This window comes from Pseudophryne corroboree, chromosome 6 (assembly GCF_028390025.1).
Source record: "Pseudophryne corroboree isolate aPseCor3 chromosome 6, aPseCor3.hap2, whole genome shotgun sequence".
NCBI classification, from domain to species: Eukaryota; Metazoa; Chordata; class Amphibia; order Anura; family Myobatrachidae; genus Pseudophryne; species Pseudophryne corroboree.
The window spans coordinates 548,660,590-548,685,479 of NC_086449.1; the positions used below are offsets into that span (position 1 = coordinate 548,660,590).

Here is a 24,890-nt window from a genome sequence, read left to right on the forward strand (position 1 = left end):
ATCACCAGGCCCAGCAACAGGGGGGGGGGGGGGGGGGGGGTGTCAAAAGCTATATTGAGCCCTGAAGTTTAGAGGGGCCCCAAGGCAGAGGGACATAAAAGATGGGTGACTGTGTCCGCTCCGCCCACTAGCCAACTAAGTAAAAGCAGAGAAATGCGTGTACCAGGCCCCAAAATCTCTGTTGCCGACCCTGCTCATCACTATGTACTGTATTCAGTAAAATGCCACATAAACAAGGCAACTTATTTTCAACCTCTACTGTGCTAGAAGCATTATTGTATTTCACTCCCTCAGCAGTTTCACTCCCTCAGCATTTGATGCAATAGCTCTCCATTCTTTCCCTCCATTTTATTTAATATTTATTTTTTAATTTAAAAGATTGATTCCACTATACATAACTGTTTATTTTTTATGTATAATACAGATGACAGATTCTGTGCAACCCCGCTAGTGTTATGCGCCTGTTTTTTGGAGAGAGAGAAATACGTCTTAGTCTCAACTTGATGACTGTGCGGATTAATTTTATATGCAACACTTTATATCTGTGTGCAACGGAGTCTGTATATGACGCACAAAAGAACTTCACATAGTAAAGAGCCGCAGCGCCTGCATCATAGCACTTCATATACTGATTCAGAGACTCAGTCGCACACAGATATACAAGTGTCACACAATCAGCACAGTCTACTGGTACAGCCTAGTCACATGATGTTGCGTCTAAGACACATCTTTAGCAAAAAATATGCCCAACACTAGCAGAGTCTCATGGGAGCTGGAGCGCTAATAGGGGCTGTTTGGCACAGCTGCAGCAATGATGTATGAGGCCACATCTGAAGCTCTATTTTGAGATTCTACATACAGTACCTATAGATCAACTTGCTGATTATGTACAATTATATTCGGCTCACTGGTTCACTAAAGACCATTTCATGTTACCACCTCCTATTGGAAATTGGTCTTAAACTCTCTAGCCCAATGCCTTCATGTCTGTGTCTTGCTATGTGCTAAAAAAAAGTTTTTCTCTGAAATACTAGGCTTAAATTAGAAATTATTAACTTATGATGAGCGATCCACTCCAATTACTCTCAATCTATCTGTGGTTTATAGAATGCATATGTGAGCACCAGATCAAAACTACTTAAAGCAGGGGTGGCCAAACAGTCGATCGTGATCGACTGGTCAAACGCGGACATGCGACCAGTCGATTGCGATCCGCCACCAATCCACCCGAGGCGAGCGCAGCGCGCACTTCCCCTGCCTGCCGCCTTGCCCCTCAGTCTGATCTCCGGCAGTGACGGCGGAGTGTATAGCTCAAATCAGGTGCCGGTTCGTTAGCCAATGAGAGCTCGCGGACCGGCGCCTGATTTGATATATACACGCTGCCGTCACCGTCGGAGACCAGACTGAGAGGCAGGGCGGCAGGCAGGAGAAGCGCGCGCTGCGCTCTCTACACAGCGGTGAGCAGCACTGTCGGGGCATATGTGGCACTGTGGGGGCATATCTGTATCTGGCACTGTGGGGGCAAATCTAGCACTGTGGGCACATGGCACTGTGAGGTCATATCTGTATCTGGACTGTGGGGGCATATCTGGCACTGTGGGGGCATATGTGGCACTGTGGGGTCATATGTGGCACTGTGGGGGCATATCTGGCACTGTGGGGGCAAATCTAGCACTGTGGGCACATGGCACTGGTGGCATATCTGTATCTGGCACTGTGGGCACATGGCACTGTGGGGACATATCTGTATCTGGCACTGTGGGGCATATCTGGAACTGTGGGGGCATATCTGGCACTGTGGGGTCATATGTGGCACTGTGGGGTCATATGTGGCACTGTGCGGTCATATGTGGCACTGTGCGGTCATATGTGGCACTGTGCGGTCATATGTGGCACTGTGGGGGAATATCTGGCACTGTGGGGGTATATCTGTATCTGGCACTGTGGGGGCATATCTGGCACTGTGGGGGCACATCTGGCACTGTGGGAGCATATCTGTATCTGGCACTGTGGGGTCATATCTGTATCTGGCACTGTGGGGTCATATCTATATCTGGCATTGTGGGGTCAAATCTGGCACTGTGGGGTCATATCTGGCACTGTGGGGTCATATCTGGCACTGTGGGGGCATATCTGGCACTGTGGGGGCATATCTGGCACTGTGGGGGCATATCTGGCACTGTGGGGGCATATCTGTATCTGGCACTGTGGGGTCAAATCTAGCACTGTGGGGTCATATCTGGCACTGTGGGGGCATATCTGGCACTGTGGGGGCATATCTGTATCTGGCACTGTGGGGGCATATGTGTTTGAGGTTTTTACCTGTAGGGGCCAATGTGTTATTTTGTGCGAGACAGTCATTACACTCTGTGCAGCAAGGCTACGTCCCTTTATTTGTTATACCACGCCCATTTTTGTTACACCACGCCCACTTTGTTATGCCACACCCTTTTGGGGGCGCGCCCCTGCGGAGCGCGTTATTATCCCACCTAGGTAGATCACAAAAGCTTTTCAGCTTTCAAAGTAGATCGCCGACTCCAAAAGTCTGGCCACCCCTGACTTAAAGGATAAGCCCAACTGTGGATGATGAGGGTTTATTGAAAAAGTAAACACAAAGATGCTGGATTTTCTATCCAACATACCCCCTCGCAAATTGCCATCTGCAGGTACTGTATATACTGTCTCAGCTCAAATGCCTAACAGGCTTTTAAGGATATGTGCTCTGTCAGATAAATGCTGCAGAAAAGGATAGAGAAGGAAATTCCTTACCAATGACTGCTAAAGACATTAATATTATAGGAGATATGTCACAACTAAAAACCATGTCACTATGTTATAGAATTTATAATACAGACTATACATCTCATGGACAGAACTATCATTATAGAATTCATAATTAGAGGCGCACATCATTAGATCTTTTGCAAGTGCAGAAATTTAATGGCAGTTTTTGTGTTTAATGAAAGGCAATAAAACTCACAAATCCATAGGGGTATATGCAACTGCGGTCGAATTGCCGCAAATGTCGAAAAACGGGGCATTTTCGACACAAAAAAAATATTCGACAATGCAATACAGTACTTTTTGACAAAAAAACGGACTTTTCAAATTCGATTTTTTCAAATTCGACAGTTGTCAAATTCGACATGTCTGCAATGGTAAAAATGCGGCTTTTAGACAAAAGTATATTCAATTGAAGAATGTCGATTCGACAACCGTGCTTTTCGACAGTAATTTCGTAAATTTAATTCCGCCTCACTTTGCTGGCGGAATCTAATAAAAAAAATGTAAAACATGTTTTTTTTTAGTGTTTTTTTTTATTGCTAACAGCATATCTATTTATATTAGAAGGGATTAGGTACTTGGTTTGTCTATTGGATTTACAACTATTATTTATATATTTTTTAAAATAATATATATTTTTTTAACGGACTAAAGTTGAGAGAGCATGGTTTTCAGTGGGAAGGGGTGGGAATGGGTTAAAAATTTGGGGGGAAAAATGCGTTGTCCCCCCTCCTAAGCATAACCAGCCTCTGGCTCTTTGAGCCGGTCCTGGTTGTAAAAATACGGGGGGAAAATGGACAGGGGATCCCCCGTATTTTTAGAACCAGCACCAGGCTCTGCGTCCGGTCCTGGTGCAAAAAATACGGGGGACAAAAAGCGTAGGGGTCCCCCGTATTTTTTGAACCAGCACCGGGCTCCACTAGCTGGAGAGAAAATGCCACAGCCGGGGGACACTTTTATACCGGTCCCTGCGGCCGTGGCATTGAATCACCAACTAGTCACCCCTGGCCGGGGTACCCTGGAGGAGTGGGGACCCCTTAAATCAAGGGGTCCCCCCCTCCAGCCACCCAAGGGTCAGGGGTGAGGCCCGAGGCTGTCCCCCCCATACATGGGCTGCGGATGGGGGGGCTGATAGCCTTGTGCAAAATCAAAGAATATTGTTTTTTTTTGCAGAAGAACTACAAGTCCCAGCAAGCCTCCCCCGCAAGCTGGTACTTGGAGAACCACAAGCACCAGCATGCAGGGGTAAAATGGGCCCGCTGGTACCTGTAATTCTTCTGCAAAAAAATACCCAAATAAAAATGGGACACGCACACCGTGAAAGTACAACTTTATTACATACATGCCGACACACATACTTACCTATGTTGACACGCCGACTCTGGCCACGTCTCCACGTAGAATCCGGGGTACCTGAAAATAAAATTATACTCGCCTAAATCCAGTGTGTCCTGTTCTTTTTTTGTAATCCACGTACTTGGCAAAAAAACAAACCGCATACCCGATCCACGAACTGAAAGGGGTCCCATGTTTACACATGGGACCCCTTTCCCCCGAATGCTGAGACCCCCCGTGACTCCTGTCACAGAGGGTCCCTTCAGCCAATCAGGGAGCGCCACGTCGTGGCACTCTCCTGATTGGCTATGCGCGTCTGAGCTGTCAGACAGCGCATCGCACAGCCTCTCCATTATCTTCAATGGTGGGAACTTTGTGGTCAGCGGTGAGGTTACTCGCGGTCAGCCGCTGATTGGCTGAAGGGACCCTCTGTGACAGAAGTCACGGGAGGTCTCAGCATTCGGGGAAAGGGGTCCCATGTGTAAACATGGGACCCCTTTCAGTGCGTGGTCCGGGTATATGCGGTTTGTTTTTTTGCCAAGTACGTGAATTACAAAAAAAAGAACAGGACACACTGGATTTAGGTGAGTATAATTTTATTTTCAGGTACCCCGGATTCTTGGAGACGTCGACAGACTTGGAGATGTGGACACAGTCGGCGTGTGAACATAGGTAAGTATGTGTGTGTCAGCATGTATGTATTAAAGTTTTACTTTCAAGGTGTGCGTGTCCTGTTTTTATTTGTTTTTTTTTTGCAGAAGAACTACAGGTACCAGCGGGCCCGTTTTACCCCCGCATGCTGGTACTTGTGGTTCTCCAAGTACCAGCTTGCGGGGGAGGCTTGCTGGGACTTGTAGTTCTTCTGCAAAAAGCAATATTCTTTGATTTTACACAAGGCTATCAGCCCCCCATCCGCAGCCCATGGCTGGGGGGGGACAGCCTCGGGCTTCACCCCTGGCCCTTGGGTGGCTGGAGGGGGGGACCCCTTGATTTAAGGGGTCCCCACTCCTCCAGGGTACCCCGGCCAGGGGTGACTAGTTGGGGATTTAATGCCACGGACGCAGGGACCGGTATAAAAGTGTCCCCCGGCTGTGGCATTATCTCTCCAGCTAGTGGAGCCCGGTGCTGGTTCAAAAAATACGGGGGACCCCTACGCTTTTTGTCCCCCGTATTTTTTGCACCAGGACCGGACGCAGAGCCTGGTGCTGGTTCTAAAAATACGGGGGATCCCCTGTCCATTTTTACCCCGTATTTTTACAACCAGGACCGGCTCAAAGAGCCAGAGGCTGGTTATACTTAGGAGGGGGGACCCCACGCAATTTTTTTCTGTGTTTTTTAACCATTTTTGCGCCGTCGGAAAAGTCGAATCCAGGAAGCACTTATCCGTCAATTGGTCCGTTTTTCGACAGCGGGACTGTCGAATCCGTTTTTTATTGGATATGTCGAATTCCGGCACCCGCCGGCTGGAATTCGACGGTCGAATTGTGTCGAATTTAAAAACGGGCGAAAAAAAGCCGCAATTCGCCCAAGATTGCATATACCCCATAGACTCTTTGGCTGTATCATAAAATAAGATGATATAAAAAAAAAAAAAATATTGCAGAATCAAATCAAGTTAACTGAATAAATGAATGTTTCTACTAAGCATAAAAAAAATCCACAGAAAATAATATCTGGAAACTGAACAAAAAAAATACACACAATTAAAATGTTATGATTTTTAACGGGATTACTGACCCCAGAAAAAATCTGATTGAGTTGTGCCCCACATTCCAGCTGTAAAATAACACCATTACAATGGAAGGCTTACATTTTCGCACCACTAAACTCATAGAAGCACAAATTACTGTAACAGGTGGACGCATGTGGTTTTAAATGCAATGTAATACAATAAACTGTACAATATCACATTTCCAGGAAAGGAAAAGACATCAAATCCTGAACCTGATCCTTAAGCAATCTTTAATTTTGGCATTAGAGCGTACAAACTCCCAAAGGGATCATTAAATCTTTTGACCCAAAGTTTTAATTGAAACTTTAAACAAAATATATTTCTTTCCTAATACATAAGAGCTGGGCTTTAACCTTTGTAGTACACACTATAATGCCAGACAAATTAATCTCTCTAGCCTCAGTGTACGGTGTCTGATTCGTATTCAAAAGATTAATGTCACAGAAAGCAGGATAATAGGGTATTTCCGGACTCAACGCAATGGGTTTCTTCTACTAGGCAAGAGACTAAAAATAATGTAATTGAATCATATGAAAAAAATGCTTCAAGAACCCAGATACTCTGACACCTACAAGCACCTCATTTACAGTTACAGTGTGATCAGATGCAATGTTCTATACTGATAAACAGCAAAACTGAAATGGTCTGAAAGCATTGATACAACAGACATGTTATACAAGTAACACTCAAGATTGGCAACATCATTACACACAGTTTGTGCACATTCCTCTTCTTATAAACCTGCGTCTGCCTTTGTGTTACTTTTTTGGATAATCTTGAAAATCTGCATCTACAGTATTTATGTGATTTATCACACCAGTAATCGTGAAGGACTGCACTTGCACATTCAGGCTGGTATCCAGTTAGCGGCTGTAATTTACCGCAGCTAATGGATTCGGCCGGGGCTATCCAATTGGCCCAGATACGTGGAATTTTTTTCAGGCACCCAAAGCATAATCTGCGATAAGCAGCCATCTGAGATGTGATCATTTATGGGATCGGGAACTTTTTCTGTATCCCATGTGTTTTCGCATGATCGTGGGGGGTGTGGTTCATTAGGTCAACATGAGTTAGGTCGACATACATTGGGTCGACCACGTTTGGACGACATGATCGCTAGGTCGACATGGAAAAAGGTCGACATGAGTTTTTAAAAACTTTTTTTGGTGTCTTTTTTTTTTTAAAGTGACGGGGAACCCCAATTACTGCACCGTGACCCCTCGCATGGCTCACAGTTCGGGCAGGTTACCGTTGCCAATTGTAGTCCACGTGGATCGTTAAGTATGAAAAATGTCAACAAATGGAAAAAATTGTGAAGAACTCAGGTCGACCTTTTTCCATGTCGACATAGTGATCATGTCGACCTAATGCATGTCGACTAAACGTGGTCAACCCAATGTATGTTGACCTAATAAAGATAATAAAACCAAAAAGTCCAGAAACAGGTTGACCAGCCGGTTGCTAAACATTTTAAACAGGCAGGCCATCCCTTAGAATCCTTTCGTTACTTCATGATTGATCACGTCCCTCTCTCACTTCGTGGGGGGGATCGAGCTAAAATCTTATTAATTAAAGAAGCTCGATGGATTACTAGATTAGGGACCTCATCTCCAGGGGGTCTTAATGAGAAAATCAATTGGAACTCACTAACTGTTAGGGTCTCCTGCCCTGTGCTGCCACGTCGTCATGGCAACCGGGAGACAAGTGCTAGTGGAGTAACCTGAGCGCAGCTGATACTCCGGTTCGGGTCTTTTGCTGTGCAGTGGTTATAGGCTCTGTGCACGGCAGGGGATCCGGTGCTGGTTTTTGTGCTCACAGTCTGTGAGGTCTGAGTGGGGCGTGGACAGCACCTGCTTTATAAGGCCTCTTTTCAGGGTAAGCAGATGCTGCTGAATCTTTGTTGGTTAGTCAGTTCATGAAAGTTAGCCAGTACTGTGTAGCTTTGTATTTGTTTGTTGCTTACTGCAAATAGGCCTGGGGATTTGGTATTACACTCTGCCAATCCAGACCTAGCAGTAAGACTGGAGTCAGTCGTTTAGCTTGCTGGGGTTCTGTTACTACTCTGTGAACCTAGCAAGTTTGCGGCTGTATTCTAAGACTTGCCTGTCTAATCCTGTCTCACTGTGCTAGGTGTCAGGGGTCAGTTTAGTGGCAGTAAGCTAAAACCTGTGCACTGCAAGTGAGAAATAGGATTGTGGAGACTCTCCTTGTGTCTATCATTCCATCTCTGACCAAGGAGTTTACTGCCACACCCGTTGGTAACCCTTTAGGGTTTTGCTGTTGCCCTTAGCAACAGCATTTCAGGTTCTCTACGTATTAAAACACAACATCTTGCTTTTTACATCTGAGCAGTTCTAATACAAGGGAGATACCCAGTTCCTAAGCCTCTGGGCTTCTCTGTTCACTTTGTGTGTATTTTGTTACCCTATCACCTTCTGTGTACGTTATGTCATATTCCCCAGTTTGTCTGTGAGTCCATTTGTTTTGCATAACAGTTCAAACACCAGTACATTCCTGCAGACACTGGAGTGCATAACAGTTCTGACACCAGTACTTTCCTGCAGGCACTGGTGTGCATAACACTAACTTAACTATGTACTTTTTGCTCCATGGGTATAATTTCTCCTGTATCAGATAGCTTAACGAGGGATGTTTAAGATGTACATTAGGAGCTCTTGCAAATCATCGTTGTCTTCATTTCCCTTTTTTGGCATTGTGTTGTTAATGTACACTGTGGTGCTTCTCTAAATGTATTTTATTCTTGTTAGTTTATTTTTCCTATGTTTTGATTTTAATGCTGGCCCGCCCTATCTCTCTTCTTCCCTGTAGTCTCCTCCACAACGGAGCCCCTCCCCACGTGCAGGAGCCATGGAGCGCAGCGCAGGACCTAGGTGGAACGCATGTTCACGTTCCCTAGACAACCGCCAGCCCTGCGCCCGGATATGATGTGGCGGATGCAGCTGGGTGGACGGGACGCGGTGACGGAAGCGGGAGACGGCGGGACCGGCGCTGCACGGTGGGTTACTTAAGGGGGTAAGTTTGTCTTTGTCTTTATGCTTCTGTGTTCATTCTGAGGACGGGGCTTGCTGCCCCGAAACGTTAATGAATATATCCAGTTTCTCATCATATTATCTCTGAGTGCCGTGTTTATTGGATTCATATATATATATATATATATATATATATAGGAAAAGTAGCAAGGAACGCACTCACCATACTTCTTCAATAGTGAAAGGTAAATTCTTTTAATTCTGCTCACATACTTTACAGGGTCAGGGTCAACATTTCGGTCCTCTCTGGGATCTTTGTCAAGACCAAAGTTCTAGGCTGCCATCTCCCCAGCCTAGAGCTTCTCCTATTTCTGGGAAGGTTTATGGAATAGACTGATCTCCTGTTAATGCACCCCGGCGGCTGTGATATTTTAATATGAGAGTGCAACTTTTCTGGACTTATATATATATATATATATATAATAGTCAAGCAGTGCACTCCTCCTTGGTGAAAACAAGTGCTCCTGGTGCCCACAATAGGGGGGTATTCTAAAAATATACTGTTTATTGCACCCACTGCCAATCACTTGTACAGTGGCTTACTTATGTCATAAAATGCAATGTAAATGGAGCGGTCACTAAAATGCGCTTTGTATTTTCTGGCAGTCAGACTAATGCTCTTTGTATTGGCTGTCTGTCCCACTAACGGTCATTATTGTGACCTCTAAACAATATGGAGAATATTGTCTGGAGGTCACAGTAATGCTCTTCGGATTGTCTGATGTGTAGCGGTCACTAATATGCTCTTATTATTGTGTAGTGGTCACCAATATACTCATAGTAATGTCTGGTGGTCAAAAAATTTCATTTTGTGAAGTCAAAGAGTTGGCATGGGGGGGAACTAGTGCAACGGAGATGCCCAAAGATGAGTAGCATACCATATTTTCCTTTACATTTTGCATCGTATTTCCATCGCAGATGCAGCAAAAAAAACCTTACAGTGTACAAGAGAAAATAGGCTGTGACTTCAACCGCACAGGAATTGGTTTTAGAAATGTACAATGTCACAGATGAAGCACAAAGGAACTTGGCGTCAGAAAAAGCAGTGGCCAATCACATTGGAGCCCATCTTACACAGACTTAGACTCATTTGTGCACAGATGTACAAATGTTGCACATTAAATTGATCAGTGTAATCTAGCAATGTAGTTTTGTTGATCCAATTATTTTATTGCATAAGATGCACGAGAAGGATGCTCGGTGCAGCGAGTTAACCAGGACCTGGCCCGCCAAGATGGACTAATTATCGCAACTTCAGCTACAGTGTATGAGGACTGAGAAGACCAGTTGTGTTCAGTTATTAAGTAACAATAGAATAACATTAGTTCATAGATTTAGTATGGTACTTACAAATTAGTGGCAACATATGGCGTATTTAAACAAGCAAGAAATAAGTGCTCTGCATTATCGATATACTGTAAGAGGGTCCAGAGGCAGTTGTTGACTCAAATCTGTACCTGACTTATATGTTTGGTTGTTATATTTGACAGTTGAGTAGTTGGGTCTTGCTTCCTTCTTCCCCATTTATATGCATAGATTGGCCGTAAACCTCACAAGTACATTTTTACTTCAATGTCACCATGGAACATTTGTTTGTGTGTTGAAGGGGAACATGTTGGTTGGTTATGGTTAATTATGAGGACATTTCTGGAAACTGGTCGCTCCTCAGGGACCAACCACCATATTCAACCTGCTGCTGCCTAGTTACCAGTCCCCAGCTCACTATTCAAGGCCAGGGCTAGGGTGCTGGTCCTTTTCCACCTACACTATGGCTGCTTCCTCTCTCTGCCAATTCTGCAAGTCTGAAATCGGGAAGTATGCCCTGCATCTCATATTAGCCTCATGCATTAGCCTTATCTACAACAGCTTTTTGACAAACAGGGATTTTGGACGCTTAATAAATAGATTGATAATTCATTATAAATCTGTTCCATCTTATGTTTATTCTCTGAGCTTTCTTGTCCATTCTTTATTCTTTCAATGATCTAAGACACAGGTTCTCAAACTCGGTCCTCAGGACCGCAAACGGTTCATGTTTTGCAGGTCACCTGTAGATTTTTAAAATGTGACAGTTGGTGATACACAGTGCGCCTGCTGGGTGACATGGAAAACGTGAACCGTGTGGGGTCCTGAGGACCGAGTTTGAGAACCACTGATCTAAGACATTCATGCCTACAAGACTTTAGGGGAGATGTACTAATCCTTGGAGAGAGATAAAGCAGAGAGAGATAAAGTAGCAACCAATCAGCTACATGCTGTGTTTGAAACTCTCCAAGGCTTGATCACTCTCCAAGGCCTACTACATCTGTCTCTTTGCCTCAGCAGCAGGTTCCCAAAGGAAGTCATTAACTCACAATAGATTATTTCCCATTTTTTTAAATCTTTAACTATTCTTTGAAAACCCACCTATTTACTATAGTACAGTGTACATCCACATAATATTTTACTGATCACGTTATAGTCCTCAACCATGTACTTCCAACTATGATCTTTTCTTTAATTCACCAGCCTCATATATTTGCTAAAGGTGATGTTACAAAGTATTAAGTCTGATATATTATTCTCCTGCGAAGGCAGATAATAGTGGATCAAGATGTACAATGTCATATGAAAAATATATTTTTTGTGTAATCAGATTGTCTTTTTATATAGATTTTGATGAAGATCAGTGGAATTTAGTATAAGTAAAATATATAATAAGCAACAAAAAAATGTGACCCGTAAATGATATTTCAATATTGTAGTCTGAGTTTTACATAATGACAAGAGATTATAACAAAAAAGTGTAATAGTGAACGCGACAGATGTTAGACTTCAGAAACTCAAATGCAGGTGAAGAAAGTCGCTTGCCAATAAAGTCATAACATTTATGAAATCTTTAGAGAAATGCTGTATGTAGGAGGAAATAATGGGAAAATGGATGTGACGGATTAACACTTTCAGAGTGCTAAATAGTACTATTCATGGACATAAAAGCACAAATCATAATAAATTATACATTATTACCAAGAGGATAAAAATTGATGTTAACTGCATAGTGCATTTTCAGTCATGACCAGTTAAATGTTGTATTAAGACACATTATAGATAAGTATAGGCAAAAATGTAAACTGTAAGATACTGTACTGTAATGTAACTGTACTGTAATAGGTCTCTTGTAGTTGTGTACACAAAATGGAAGGATACTTTTTTGGTGTCTGACAAAATATTCATGACAACACAAATTTACTAGGAATCTGTCTAAAATCTATAAAATTAGTGTAGGCCCTGAGGTGCCTCAGTGATCTAACAAATTCCAAGGGAAATGATCCATTGCTTTCTCATAGACAGGGATTCAACCAACAAAATGGCTGCTCCACACTGTACATAGCCAACAGGTGACCACTACAAATCAACACCAGTTTGAGACTAGAGTGTGAAGAACAGTGTAACCATCAAAGATAGGTATCTTTGAAAAGATTTAATGCCACTAATAAACAATATTCTACAATACATAATAATACAAAGGGCCACTTAAAGGGGGACATATTCAAACAGGAGCAAATTACAAAAATATGTTCCTGAGATGCATACAAAATGGTTTTAGTATAAAAAGAGAATATGATATGAAGCGTTATATATCCATGATGTTGAAAGACAATCGCCAACAAAAAGTTTGTTCTTTGTTGCCAAGATTGTTCTTTGTTCTATGTTGCCAAGCTAATACCCCTTTTCCACTAGCTCTAAAAACACGGGTAAATGCGTGGGGCGCGCATTTACCCACGTTTTTTCCTAGTGGAAACGGCCACCCCTGCAAATTCCCGGATCAAGTGATCCGGGAATCCTACCTGGGTAGCTTGGTAAGCTGTGTAGTGTAAACGGAAGCCATTTCGATGTGACACGGATCCCGTCACAGTGTATGGAAGGGCGGCGCTGGGAGATCATGTGATCTCCCAGTGCAGCCCCTGCTGCGTCAGCAGCAGCGTCACCAACCCGGCAATATGCCGGGTTGGTGAGCTAGTGTAGAAGGGGGCTCTAGCACGGGTCGCAGCCGTGTCAGGCTCCCAGCTTCGACCCGTTCTACCAAGTGGAAAAGGGGTATAAGACTAAGTAAACACTGGAGCGGATGTAAGTGATAATTATTATTTAACCTTTATTATATGGCGCTGTACAGAGGGCAAAACAACAAGACAGTATATAATATAACAGTCCAATACAGTAAAAAAAAATAACACTACAACTCTCAACACAGCTACTGATAACCTGAATGGGTAAAGGAGTGCAGGGGGGGGTTTCAGTGCAAGCTGAAACCCGTGCCCATTAGTGTGGGCACAACTAACAGGTTTAAAGCCACTTAAAGAGGTGCGAAGAGTGAGAGGAGTCAAAAGGCAGAAAGCACAAGGATGAGGAACAGATTTAAGCTGGTGAGCAAGAGCTACAGATGTGTCTTCTTCCAACTTTTTGCCATGCGCTACAAATCGCGTTACACATAAAGCGTGAGTGCTCGTCAGCGCCAATCATCTTTTTTTGCGTCTTTTGCCGTGAAAATGCATCGAAGACGCAATGTAATGCAATATAATGCACATGCAGCTTCTGCTGATTAAAATTATATACAGCCTGCCTATATTCTGTGTGTGACTGTGACTGTATTTGCATGCAAAATGCTATGCTACAGTGTGTTCCTGGACGATGGTCAAACAACATTTGTGCTGCCACCCCAAGCCTCAATGGTCAAATATAATAAGAAGCTGTAACAAACGTTTTAAAAATTTTTTTTTTTTTTTCTGCTTATTTTTCCTGCTCTTACCCATCATGTTGTATAAGCTTTGTGGTGCAAACTGCCTTGGCATTTTCTGTATTGCTTCTTTATAGACTGTGAGTGCGTCCTAGCAAAACAAAAATAAATAATACATGAAAATGTTAACACAAGGTGTTATTGAACAATTAAGAGCTGTCATCCAAAACACTGACACAAAAATTACAGAAGGTAAGCAAATCTAGAGATAATATTACATGCAAATGATGCTGATCAAAAATACAGAACACTCAAAACACTGCACTAAAAATAAACTATCACCTTATACACAAAAATATAATGACACTGGTGTTTTTCCAGCAATAAAGGATATAATTCCTTACTTCAGAAGCCTGGAACATGTTTTGCACTGCTGATATGCCTTTTATCTTCTTAATCTGGTATGGGGCTAGCCATCTTTATGCATATGTGATTATCCTGTGGTGGATATTTTATATGCTTTTATCTTTTGTTTACTTTGTAAGTGTATATTCATTACATACTTTAGATTAGAACTAAGGTACTGTATCTTTTATTTTTCCTACACGGTGCTATCCTCCATAGCTCTGATTCCTTTGAAGGATGAGGATGGGTTTCCTATTTAAGAGGCTCAAACGACATCAATATCAAGTAGGTGTATTAAACATAGGTCTTTTTTGTGTGATGTGTTAGAACTAAGGTACGTGCTATGCCCACAATTGGGTGTTTCATAATTAATAAAGTACACTTGAAGGTAGAGATTTCCTTTTGCTTTGTACCAGCCCCCCCCCCCCCCCCCCTTCTTTCCTTTGGTGTTTTTATTTAGCACAGCTCCTACAATTCCATCTACATATTAAGGGGCACTATTATAGCAAGACCCTGGTAAATTGGCATAATGCGTTAGTATTAGTAATATTAGGGACCCATCTAATGGGATTTACTTTGATGTGGGGGATGGGCTCCTGTTTGGCCAATTACGCGCTAAGAAACTCAATATAAACATTATTTGCAGAGTTTATTACATCAGTTTGACTATCAGTGTGGCAGCATCTTCTTTAACCTGCATAACACTACAAGTCTCAGCAGGGAAGCCCCTCACCCATATTCATAACTTATATTAGATGTTATTACACTGTATTGTATTTTTTGGTTTTCTTCATATCACTTGGCTGCAGACTTAAGACACAGGGCGGGATGTATCAACATACATCGCCGCCCTCGATGTTGATCGTATATGTACTAACATATGCGATCAATGTCGCAAAGCAGTGACGGAGGCCCCCCGCGATACCTGTGAGGAGGTCTCCGTCACTTTCCTGGGCTCTTCACCTGCTCCCCTGCGGGAAAGCAGGCAGCGGGCTGTTCCCGGCACCTCCTCCTCCCCCCTGCAGCCGGAAGGACCTCCGGCTGCATTGCTAGGGGGAGGAGGAGATTACTTTCCAGGTCCAGGCATCCCGGAGGAAGGTATGCCGTTGGGAGGGGGGGTCGGCGTCTGCATGGGGGGGCAGCAGCCAGCGAATAGAAGCCCACAGGCTTCTATAGGGTATCGCCGTCCAGAGATGGCGATACCCTCATGGGAGGAAACGCGGCGGTCAGGTGATATTACATACGAAAATGCGATAAAACCCCCGAAAACGGGGGGTTTATCGCATTTTCCCTTTAGTACATCCCGCCCACAGTGTTGAATGTAATTTGCGCTTTTATTACCATACCATAATATTTTTAATTTAAAAAGAAAATGACTTATTTCCTATTGTTGTGTAATGTTTGCCTCATGATTATTGGCATTGCTGTAACTCCACTGTTCTAATGTTTGAAAGACTACGGGGTTTATTGTATATTATTGTAAACCATTTACAATAATCACACAATTCCAAGAAGGCCACTGCTACTGTATAAATGACATCCCTCCACTCCTTCAGTAAGCAGACGTTTAGCAATAAATTAAATTCAAATAGCTCTTTTCTATTTTCATTCAGAAAAATTTTGCAACTTTAAAATGGGCTTATGACAAAAATAAAGTTAATTATTAATCACAAAAACATCACTTAAGATTATTGGTTGTATCCTCTTAAACTGGGACATCTTCCAGTAAGAACAGAGTATACAGTACATTATGATTTGATATCGAAAACAAAACCACAGTGTGTACAACTAGAGTTCTATATACTGTACTGCAACTATAAAACTTAAGTCTTCAAACAACCACAAAGTGGCTACTTCAACATTTGGTACTGGCCAACCACCACAGGAGGAAAAGTGGCTTTATCGACCCATCACAAGATTACAGCATTTAACTTGGTTTATTTGAAACTTGCCAATAATTGAAAGAAATGCAGCATGCAGTATGACAACCTGATTAAAGAGCACAATCGTAATTTTGCTTACTCCAATTTCCACATAACACCCACATTCAAAAACAGCCCAGGCCTGTCGCTAGCCAGTTTCCATCTGAGAAACATGCATACTAATCTAATTGGCTCCAGCATAAAGAGTCCAAAACATCACCTCATGACAATAATAAGTAGATCACTTAAATTAATGACTAAATGTAGTAAGAACGAACTGAAATCTGGCTGGAGTTCATTATCAATTAAACATTTACTCCATCCTTAAGCAGAAGACATTCCTGAAAAGTTGTTTGATTATGACGAGACGCATTACAATACTGTAGATACAATGGTCCTCATTCCGAGTTGTTCGCTCGCAAGCTGCTTTTAGCAGCATTGCACACGCTAAGCCGCCGCCTACTGGGAGTGAATCTTAGCTAGCAGAATTGCGAACGAAAGATTCTCAAAATTGCGAAAATAAATTTCTTAGCAGTTTCTGAGTAGCTCGACACTTACTCTGCCACTGCGATCAGTTCAGTCAGTTTCGTTCCTGGTTTGACGTCACAAACACACCCAGTGTTCGCCCAGACACTCCCCCGTTTCTCCAGCCACTCTCGCGTTTTTCCCAGAAACGGCAACGTTTTTTCACACACACCCATAAAACTGTCAGTTTCCGCCCAGAAACACCCACTTCCTGTCAATCACACTCCGATCACCAGAACGAAGAAAAAACCTCGTAATGCCGTGAGTAAAATACCAAACTTCTTAGCAAATTTACTTGACGCAGCCGCAGTGCGAACATTGCGCATGCGCAGTTAGCGGAAAATCGCACCGATGCAAAGAAAAATAACGAGCGAACAACTCGGAATGAGGGCCAATATTAGGTGATGCCATTTGGTCATAACTGGAGAAAAATGTTAACCTTCAATTATTACTGATCCATATTGAAAAGATTGAAGAGATATTTTAAAACCATTTTTTTCTTATTTATAATGCCTTTTTTAACACATTGAGAAAGAATGCATTGTGAATAGCTCTATTTGATTGCCAACATAAGACTATCCTGAGTGAATCTTTGTTGTTATTTTCTCAAGATCAATAACTACAACCTACACCAAGGTGTTTTTCTTCTTATTAGTTGTGGCCACAATAGCCACAGATTTGGAAATTGCTATCATTTACATTAAATTAGTTTATTACCCCAACTGTTGCATTGTGCTCTCCACAAGTATATTTAATGTTCCTGTTGCATTGAGTTTATGTTTACATTTTTTGCCTAAAACATAACATTTGTCAAGGATACTGTACATCAATGTATATTATAATGAAAAAAAAATTGGAAATTGGAATCTAAATGATATTATGATGGAATCATTTAAGTAATTAGACCAGGATGCGGCCAGGATACCAGCACCGTAATCCTGATGCTGAGAATTCCTACAGATACTCAAGGTGAGTATGAGGCTTTGGGTTAGACACTAGAGGGAGGGTTAGGGGTTGGCTGAGGTGGGGGGGGGGGGGGGGGTTAGGCTGTGCAAGGGGGGAGGGGAGTGGCGACAGTAAGGGTCAGGCTGCCAGAGGAGTGGCTTAGGGATAAAATACTTACATAAAAACCGTCTGCATTCTCAGCGCCAGGATTCCGGTGTTGGGATTCCAACTGCCAGGATTTCATACCCGACCAATTACAACATTTACCAATTAAATCGCCAAATTGAAAATCTTTTAGCTACATTGCTGGTCTAAAAACGGACGCTTGGAAGATGACACCTAACTGTACTGAGGGAATCAGGCGAGTTTTCATGGATAGAGAAATGAAGTGACTTACTGCAATTTTCACCATGAGATATAAATATAAGGGTTAACCTTGCTACAGTTTCCAGCTGGTACAAAGGAAAGTAGTCAGATGCACCATGCTGTGCAAAACAAAACATAATTAACTTACATTTGATCATATAAAAATAAATCATTATACAGTACATGACTCAACGTATTTCTGTTTTGCAGAGGAAGTAAACAATATACAGCAGAGTTCTTCTTTTAAACAAAACTTTAAAACTGCATGTCAATGACAAAGGTAGACGCTTACCTCGTACTGTCCTTGTTCATGGTACAATTTCCCCAGATTATAAAGGCAACTGGTTACCGAGCTCTTATGAGCATTTGGATCTTTTAAGTTTTCATCAGGGATTTCTGAACATTTCAAAAAAGTCCTTTTGGCTTCTTCTGTTCTTTCCTGATTCATAAGAATTATACCTGTATTCAAGTATGCCGCTGTAAAATATATTTGTAAAGAATCTATAATTAGTAAAAAAAAAAAAAGTAAAAGTAAATGAATGAATGTAAGAGTATGTAGTTCAATGATGATAAAAGCTAATATTCCTTGTAGCAGTAAATCTGTGGCCATAAAAGATAATTCTTGCTCACATGGCCAGCTAACGATATTTAGTTCCTTTACAGAAGGGACCACCATAGGAGATTGGTGGTTCAGCATATATGCTTTTTTCAAAACCTTTCATCTCTAAAAACACTGCCAATTAGAATGCCAGTTGTGATGATGGTTTTGTGGTGAGGTCTTACTCCTTCATCTTATTTCAAAAAAGACTGTAATGATAATGACATACAGATGTGAACGGGGAAGATAAAATATAAATTCATTACTTACATGCCAGTGTAGGCCTGCTACCAATTGCTAACTTGTAGTAGTGAAGGGCCTCTGAAAACTTGCTGTTTTCCTGGAGTAATAAACCTCTATAATAAATACACAGAAATGAGAGTACATCATTTTTGAGTAGCTCCAAATAGACTGAGGTATAGAATATTTAAGCATACAAAACACTCAGCTAAGTGTAGTAGAAGTGTATACCTTAACCAAAGCAATGAAACATATTGTTATTGATACTAAAGTTCTCTTTTTATGTTACTTAAGTCATAAATCCAGTGTGGCCAACCAATTCATTAGCAAAGACTAATGTCAGAAAAGACGTTGACTGTATGTACAAGGTAATATTAAGTACAGACTGATTACTACTATAACAAATATTACATTGACCACACATGGTGCAATCCATACTTTTGCAGAACACAGCATCTGTAAGCAATTTGTCTACAAACACGGAAACCAACTTGTTGAAATCAGTGTGCAAGTGCCAATCTGATTTCCTATCCAGTTCTGGGTCAGTTGAGGACCCCACACACAAACTGATACAGGTCATAGGTTGACCCCATTTTCCACCCTGCCAAATCACATATACAGGTAATCTCATTGATTAGATTTTGATTTGGCATGCTGGGATGATCACCCATAGAACAATAGTGACTGATGGAACAGTAATTATTTTGCCGTGACTACTTATTGTGTAATATCTCACAGAGGCAAGAGAACAAATATTTCACAGCACAAATATTTCATGCCTTCCCATTTTGCATGTGTTTTTAAATACTGTGGTCTAGATGCATCATCGCTAGGAAAGTGATAAAATGGAGAGTGCAAAAGTGCCAGCCAATCAGGTCCTACCTGCCATGTCACAGGCTGTGTTTGAAAAAATAAGAATTTACTTACCGATAATTCTATTTCTCATAGTCCGTAGTGGATGCTGGGGACTCCGTAAGGACCATGGGGAATAGCGGCTCCGCAGGAGACTGGGCACATCTAAAGAAAGCTTTAGGACTATCTGGTGTGCACTGGCTCCTCCCCCTATGACCCTCCTCCAAGCCTCAGTTAGGATACTGTGCCCGGACGAGCGTACACAATAAGGAAGGATTTTGAATCCCGGGTAAGACTCATACCAGCCACACCAATAACTATGTACAAGTATTGCAGACAATCCGCACTTGGGATGGGCGCCCAGCATCCACTACGGACTATGAGAAATAGAATTATCGGTAAGTAAATTCTTATTTTCTCTAACGTCCTAAGTGGATGCTGGGGACTCCGTAAGGACCATGGGGATTATACCAAAGCTCCCAAACGGGCGGGAGAGTGCGGATGACTCTGCAGCACCAAATGAGAGAACTCCAGGTCCTCCTCAGCCAGGATATCAATTTTGTAGAATTTTACAAACGTATTTGCTCCTGACCAAGTAGCTGCTCGGCAAAGTTGTAAAGCCGAGACCCCTCGGGCACCCGCCCAAGATGAGCCCACCTTCCTTGTGGAGTGGGCATTTACAGATTTTTGGCTGTGGCAGGCCTGCCACAGAATGTGCAAGCTGAATTGTACTACAAATCCAACGAGCAATAGTCTGCTTAGAAGCAGGAGCACCCAGCTTGTTGGGTGCATACAGGATAAACAGCGAGTCAGATTTCCTGACTCCAGCCGTCCTGGAAACATATATTTTCAGGGCACTGACAACGTCTAGCAACTTGGAGGCCTCCAAGTCCCTAGTAGCCGCAGGCACCACCAATAGGTTGGTTCAGGTGAAACGCTGAAACCACCTTGGGGAGAAACTGAGGACGAGTCCTCAATTCCGCCCTGTCCGAATGGAAAATCAGATAAGGGCTTTTTCAGGATAAAGCCGCCCATTCTGACACGCGCCTGGCCCAGGCCAGGGCCAACAGCATGACCACTTTTCATGTGAGATATTTTAACTCCACAGATTTAAGTGGTTCAAACCAATGTGACTTTTGGAACCCAAAACTACATTGAGATCCCAAAGTGCCACTGGAGGCACAAAAGGAGGCTGTATATGCAGTACCCCTTTTACAAACGTCTGAACTTCAGGGACTGAAGCTAGTTCTTTTTTGGAAGAAAATTGACAGGGCCGAAATTTGAACCTTAATGGACCCCAATTTCAGGCCCATAGACACTCCTGTTTGCAGGAAATGTAGGAATCGACCCAGTTGAATTTCCTCCGTCGGGCCTTACTGGCCTCGCACCATGCAACATATTTTCGCCAATTGCGGTGATACGTTCGGGCACAGAGATCTAACTGAGGCTTGGAGGAGGGTCATAGGGGGAGGAGCCAGTGCACACCAGATAGTCCTAAAGCTTTCTTTAGATGTGCCCAGTCTCCTGCGGAGCCGCTATTCCCCATGGTCCTTACGGAGTCCCCAGCATCCACTTAGGACGTTAGAGAAATGGCAGTTAGGAGCTGATTGGCTGGCACTTTTTCACTCTCCATTTTATCACTTTACAAGCGATGATGCATCTAGCTGTGTTGCTTTAACATCTAAAATTACAAGGTTCTGGGGAATACTGCTATCACTAGAAAATAAATCTATTATGTGTAGAAGGGCTACCTAAATGGAAATCTGTATATAGAGCTTCACGTTTTTTTCTGGGGAACCCAAATATCTAGACAATTTATATTTTTACATTAAACAGTATTTACGCAAAAGCAATGAGATCACAACACACTAAATATAAATAAACACACTAGGGGCCTAATGCCACAACATAATGCAACTGCAAATTCCATCCGCTTCCAGTAATGGGAAATCTATACGTACATTCACCTCTATACTGAGTGAGACTCATCTATGTAACCACACAGTCATAACCAGGGTCCAATATGAGGGAGGGACTGCCAGAATTGCAGACCTTGACACGAGCAGAGAGGAGGGCCTGCCCCTGGCTCTTATCTAGGGTAGATGGTTTGATCCATCCACCTATTGCTGTGTGTGCTGCGTGGTCTGGAGCCTGGTAGCTGATAGTGATTGCCGGCGGCTGACTGGTACAATGAACAATACATATATTTTTTTTTTCAAATTGAGACGAGGAGAAAATTAACTAAGATGGGACGTCTATTTAAGATGGGATGTTGCCCATGGCAACCGATCAGATTCTACTTCTCATTTATCTATCACCTTCTAGAAGATAATACCTGGAATCTGATTGGTTGCTATTGGTAACATCCCATCTTAAATAGAACTCCCATCTTAGTAAATTTACCCCAAGGTGTGCACGCCATACCAGTGTGAGAGGAGCACGATGTACACAAAGGGTACAGTCACAGCCAAAAGCTGCGCAGGAGAAGGTGAGTGTATGCGGGCTGTAGGGGCCAGCTGGAGACATGGATGGGGGAGCTGGCTGGACACACAGAAGGTGGGAGCTGGATGGAGATACAGAAGAAGGAGCTGGATGGAGATGCAGAAGAAGGAGCTGGATGGAGATACAGAAGGAGCTGGATGGAGACACAGAAGGGGTGGTTGGCTGGACGCACAGAAGGGGGGGCTGGCTGGACGCACAGAAGGGGGGGCTGGCTGGACGCACAGAAGGGGGGGCTGGCTGGACGCACAGGGAGGGGGGGGCTGGCTGGACGCACAGGGAGGGGGGGGGCTGGCTGGACGCACAGAAGGGGGGGGCTGGCTGGATGCACAGAGGGGGGGGCTGGCTGGAAGCACAGAAGGGGGGAGCTGGCTGTCTGGATGCACAGTCGGGAGAGCTGGCTGAGCACATGGAAGGGGGAGCTGGCTGGATGCACAGAAGGTGGGGCTGACTGGATGCACAGATGGGGGGAGCTGGCTGGTGACACAAAAGGGGGGAGCTGGCTGGTGAAACAGAAGGGGGGAGCAGGCTGGTGTCACAGGACGGGAGAGCTGGCTGGTGACACAGGACGGGGGAGCTGGCTGGTGACACAGGACGGGGGAGCTGGCTGGTGACACAGGACGGGGGAGCTGGCTGGTGACACAGGACGGGGGAGCTGGCTGGTGACACAGGACGGGGGAGCTGGCTGGTGACACAGAAGGGGGGAGTTGGCTGGTGACACAGAAGGGGGGAGCTGGCTGGACACACAGAAGGGGAGAGCTGGCTGGAGACACAGAAGGTGAGAGCTGGCTGGAGACACAGAAGGTGAGAGCTGGCTGGAGACACAGAAGGTGAGAGCTGGCTAAAGACAGAGAAAGGGAACACTGGCTGGAGACACAGAAGGGGAACGCTGGCTGGAGACAGAAGGGGAGCAGGCTAAAGACATAGGAGAGGAGCTGGCTGTAGAAGCATAAGGGGAGCTGGCTGGAGAAGCATAAGGGGAGCTGGCTGGAGAAACAGAAGGGTTTGCTGGCTTGATAGACAGAAGAGGGCTGGCTGGAGCTAGAGAGACACTGGAGGGACTGAAGGCACAGAAGGGATGCTAGCTGGAGCTGGGGAGACAGAAGGTTGCTGGAAAGACAGAAGGCCGCTGGCTAGAACTGGAGAGAGACTGCTGGAAACAAGGGGGTGAGGCTGAATATTTATTTCAACTGGCAGAATTACTGGCACATTACTAACTCCTTTAACCTTCCCCCCCTTCCCCATCTACTGCTCATCTGCTGTCGGGGAAGTGAGCATCACAGTGTATTTCGCCTCTGTGATGGGTAGGCACTGGCCATTTTGTCAGTCTCGAGGCCCCACAATTTCTGATGGCAGCCCTGGTCAGCCGTCAGATTATTTCAGATAATTCTGCATGTGCACCAGCCTTATTCTTGGTACAGGAGACAAAATTGGAATCTGAAGGATCTCTGCCTTCGCTCACTTCTGGATAGACTGCAACTCTGTCTACACTCAAAAAGGATGCTTCTTCCCCATAGCAGGCCAGTGAAGCCCATTCAGACATATGTTAGAAGGGTTTAAGGAGTGGAAACTCAGACTCACTCATAATTGATCTAAGTTGCATATCCAAACCAGAAAGCATGCCACATATTTTGGACACAAAATAAGAAGCATCACCCTTACTACCTGGACCTTATTAGAATCCTCATATTTAACTAAAAAAAAATGAAATAAAACAAAAACAAAGCTCAACCAAGCCTGTTTAAAAAAAAAGTATATTACACAGAAAGTGAGTTGTGAGATTAATGGGTGTACAGACAAAAAAAGCCCCCCAAAGTCGTCCTTTTCATCATGCCTAAATTCATCCTCATTTACAAACACATGTTTTCAAGGGTCACAGATTTTCTTATAGGGGTCAATGATCAGTAGAGTGCCAGAATTTCTTTTCCTTATATTACGGGGATGGAAAATGAGACACAGCACTGCCTCAAGTACACAAAGTAAAATATTATTTAGTATAAAATTGTGCTTCGTTGATGAGAGTGCATTTGTGATCAGTGGATGCAAATAGAGTACAAGCATGTTCCTGGAGGATGTGGAGACATCCTAGGACAGTGAGACACCTCTACTGATGTCAACAGAGTCAGATTTAGATAGCAATGTAAGTAACACGGCATCACACCACACATAGATCCAAAATATAAAGTGGCTTGTAACTTCTTGGGATATCATAAGTTATACAGTATACATTTGTTAAGTGGGTAGAACAGGGCATAATAATGTATCAAAAAGCAGTTACAGTAATAGTAGTACTGAACATCACAGATTACAGACTGGCACAGCATACCACAGTATAGTACGACTCCTCATGATAGGCCAGTATAAATAGGCTAAAGCTTGCTAATAAAACACAGCATATGATATGATACAAGCTACAACATTAATATACTGTGGTATAATTATTATGGCATACAGTGAAATATGAAAGTAGGGACACAAGGAATAGGCCAAACATATGACATAAGGATAGTATTACTGCTTGCTAGTGTTAGAGAGCGGATAACTCAATAGAATTATACAGTACAAACTGGAATAATATTACATCATGTCAGCACAAGAAAACAGCTTGGGAAAAAAGTAGAGTTCAGCAGCTCAGCAACATTAAAGGACAGCACAAGCACAATACTTTATATCTGGCACAAAGGGACATCACACAGCATCACAATCACACTAGAGTGTACTGTGGCCTAAAACATCATTAAGGAGCAGATGGAACAAAATTGCTCCTGAACTTGTGAGAAACCTAGAGGTCAGGACTACTAGAGTTCCAAAATGAGTTCATTGTCCTTGGTTGTCTGGGTTCCCAGAACAATGTCACACAGACTCCTGAAGTTTCAGAGTAATGATCCACAGTGACAGATAACAGGAAAACAGAGCACATGAA

The 24,890-nt window shown here is 43.3% G+C and overlaps 1 protein-coding gene across 3 annotated transcripts in view; it reads right to left on the minus strand.

Moving 5' to 3' along the window:
• The window catches only part of TMTC2 (transmembrane O-mannosyltransferase targeting cadherins 2), a 447,032-nt gene that overhangs the window by 122,156 nt on the left and 299,986 nt on the right, over positions 1 to 24,890 (minus strand). For all 3 annotated transcript variants that reach the window (XM_063927679.1, XM_063927680.1, XM_063927681.1), the window contains 3 exons: positions 18,647 to 18,732; positions 18,071 to 18,255; positions 13,688 to 13,766 (listed from right to left, as the gene is read on the minus strand). In XM_063927679.1, the coding sequence (XP_063783749.1) occupies positions 13,688 to 13,766; positions 18,071 to 18,255; positions 18,647 to 18,732 (350 nt within the window). The remainder of the gene's footprint in view (positions 1 to 13,687; positions 13,767 to 18,070; positions 18,256 to 18,646; positions 18,733 to 24,890) is intronic.